At 42.0% G+C, this 2,670-nt stretch overlaps 1 protein-coding gene across 1 annotated transcript; it reads right to left on the bottom strand.

Moving 5' to 3' along the window:
* Positions 1–1,534, bottom strand: LOC5567919 (trypsin delta). The gene is made up of 3 exons (XM_021843808.1): positions 1,377–1,534; positions 795–1,318; positions 1–740 (listed from the first exon to the last, which is right to left on the bottom strand). Exons 1-3 carry the CDS (start codon positions 1,414–1,416, stop codon positions 132–134), a joined length of 1,173 nt encoding a protein of 390 aa, XP_021699500.1. The 5' UTR covers positions 1,417–1,534; the 3' UTR covers positions 1–131.
* Positions 1,535–2,670: the final 1,136 nt, after the last annotated feature.

The following is a 2,670-nucleotide window of genomic DNA, read 5'->3' on the forward strand; positions in this document are numbered from 1 at the left end:
TTTATCTAAAGGTTTCAAAATAAATTTAATATTCGACAAAAAATCTTAGGTTTATCCACATTTCTTCCTAGCTACCTATACATCAATCTAATGAATATTTTCATAGCTAACCGATCATTTTGAGTCAAAACTCAAACAAGGTGGTTCCTAAACGTCACCGCAAACGCCATCAATAAAGTCATCGAGAACGCTCCAACCAAACTATCCACTCCATTCAGAGCCTTTCCAATCCACTTCTCGTAATGGGTAATGTCCATGTAAACCCCCGGGAAGGTCGGATGCGCACAGCCAGACCCGAAGCTAACCACTCCAGCAACTCGATTCTGGCAAATCAGTGCTCCACCGGAATCACCCTGACAGGCGTCACGTCCTGGAGCAGAGGCACACATCATGCCCTTAAGCAAGGCCCCTTGATAGGCCGTATTGCAGTGCTCGAACGAAATAACCTCCAGGTTGACGCGCTGCAACGAAGGGCTGATGCTCTGGGAGTTCTCTGCAGTAACTCCCCAACCGGCAAGGGCACAAAGCTGTCCGGGCGGAGGTGCACTGGAAGCACGCTTCGACGGGTAAAGGGTGTTCGTCTTCGTGAACTCCTTTTCCAGACTAACGATAGCCAAATCGTTCGCCAAAGTCGACGGATTGTACTTGTCGTGGATGTTCAACGACTTGACCTGACGCACTTGCCGTGTTGCGCTTCCCATCTTTGGGAGCACATTCAGATCGTCGGCCATCGCTTGGATCTAAAGAGATAACTGTTGAGATATTGAAATCAGGTATTGGTAAAGTCCACTTACCCTAGAAACGCTCATCGGAACCCCTTGAATATCGGTAATGCAGTGCGCTGCCGTCAGAACGTGTCTCAAAGTGAGCAGCGTTCCTCCGCAGAAATGTGCCGAGTTTTGCGTAGTCTGCAGTGACACCTTGGAGGGGAATTCGCCCAACGTAGCTGGAGTTCCACCGATGATCCTCGGGAACCATAGAGGCTTTCCAGCCGTATCGTAATGCGGATGTTTATAAAGAGGAATTCCAGATATGATTTGTGGTCCAGTTGTGGCCAGTGGCGGTAGGGCATTCTCGGGATTGAAAGGCATCGGTAAGGTTACATTGGGGTTGTTCAGAGCCGGCAATTGCGTTGGAACTGTTGCAAGTGGAGGAAGATTGCTGCCGGAATCGAACGGCTTTGGCACCGTCAAATTGGTCCCGTTATGGACATGGATGACATGCTGCACGTGGGTTATGTGCGTAATATGAGTCACATTCGTAATAGTTCCATTCTGACCGACCGTTCCGTTGAAAGGCTGGGAGGATGCCGTCGTTGCTAAAAATTTATCACGTGAATGTTTGGATTGAGATTAGCATATCCAAGTCCGGCTTACCGATTGCAAGTGCGATAAAACAAGCTTCGATGGGCCACATTTTAGCAGTGACCGTTGCTGCCGATACGATTCGTTGACAAACAGTAACTGGTCGTTCGGTGTCTTGAAGGATTCCGAAATCGGTTGCGGGTCAATAAGCTATCTTATCTTTTATTCGCGATGGTTGATAAGAAATCGTGGATGCGAAACCGGCTGGTTCGTGTCTTGGATCGATGTGTTATGTGTGTAACGGCAAAAAGAAAAAATAGGACAACGTGTATGACGCAACAGTAAAAGCTAACGTAAGATTACTATCTTCAAATCGATTATAACCCTACATTTAACTCACATACATACGTATGCAATGGAATTATTTTTAAAGGGATTTCACTAGGACTAGAGTTTTCAACAGGGCTTTAACCAGAAATATCTCCGGTAATTCGACAAAATGTTCTGGATCTAGGATTCATCCAGGAATTCTGCCATGAATGTGACCAGAAGATCCTCCAAGGACCATAAAACGCGGTATCTTTGATAATGCGGGTAACTTTGATAGTGCGGGACACATCACATACTAAACGAAATAAAATAATAAATGTTAATCAGTTAAGCAAAACGAATGCAAAAGAAAAGAATAATAGTATGACATTTCATGTCAGAGCTATTTTCATTTGAATCGAGTACATTTGAGACTAAATAAACATGTACTAAAAATTGATACAACTTTAGTAGAAACATCTACGAACAATCTGTTCTACGATCACTATTTGATGTAGTTCGTCACTTGTATTTGACAGCCTAGTTATAATAGTTGTTATAATAGAACTTGTGTATGGTCTCAAATCTATTAGCGAAAACCATTTTTACCAAATGGAACCATTTTTATAATCTAAGTCAGAAATTTCCATATAACGTAAAACTCCTAGAGGTATGCAACGTTTAACAAATGTTACGTAAATCATACAGTTTTGTTCGATTTATACTCCATTATCAAAGTAACCCCAAAACAGAAAACCGACTTTCGATTACATGAAAAATTATATATCCATTCAAAATAAATATTTTGGCGATCAATCAACTACAATCGATAGCTAGGATGCCAGTACTATTTTTAAAATAAAAATTGTAATTCTGTGAAACAGCAAGTGTTCAAGTTTTCTTCGAAAAAACTATCATAGTTACCCCATTTTACGGAACTCCACCAGAAAATCTTTTCTTTGATCCACCAAGAATTAATCAACTTGATATTCTTCAAAAGATTCCACCAAGAATTTCTCTAGTGATCCCTTCAGGGATTCCAGCTGAAATTGAAGAA

This window comes from Aedes aegypti, chromosome 1, assembly GCF_002204515.2.
Source record: "Aedes aegypti strain LVP_AGWG chromosome 1, AaegL5.0 Primary Assembly, whole genome shotgun sequence".
NCBI lineage: Eukaryota > Metazoa > Arthropoda > Insecta > Diptera > Culicidae > Aedes > Aedes aegypti.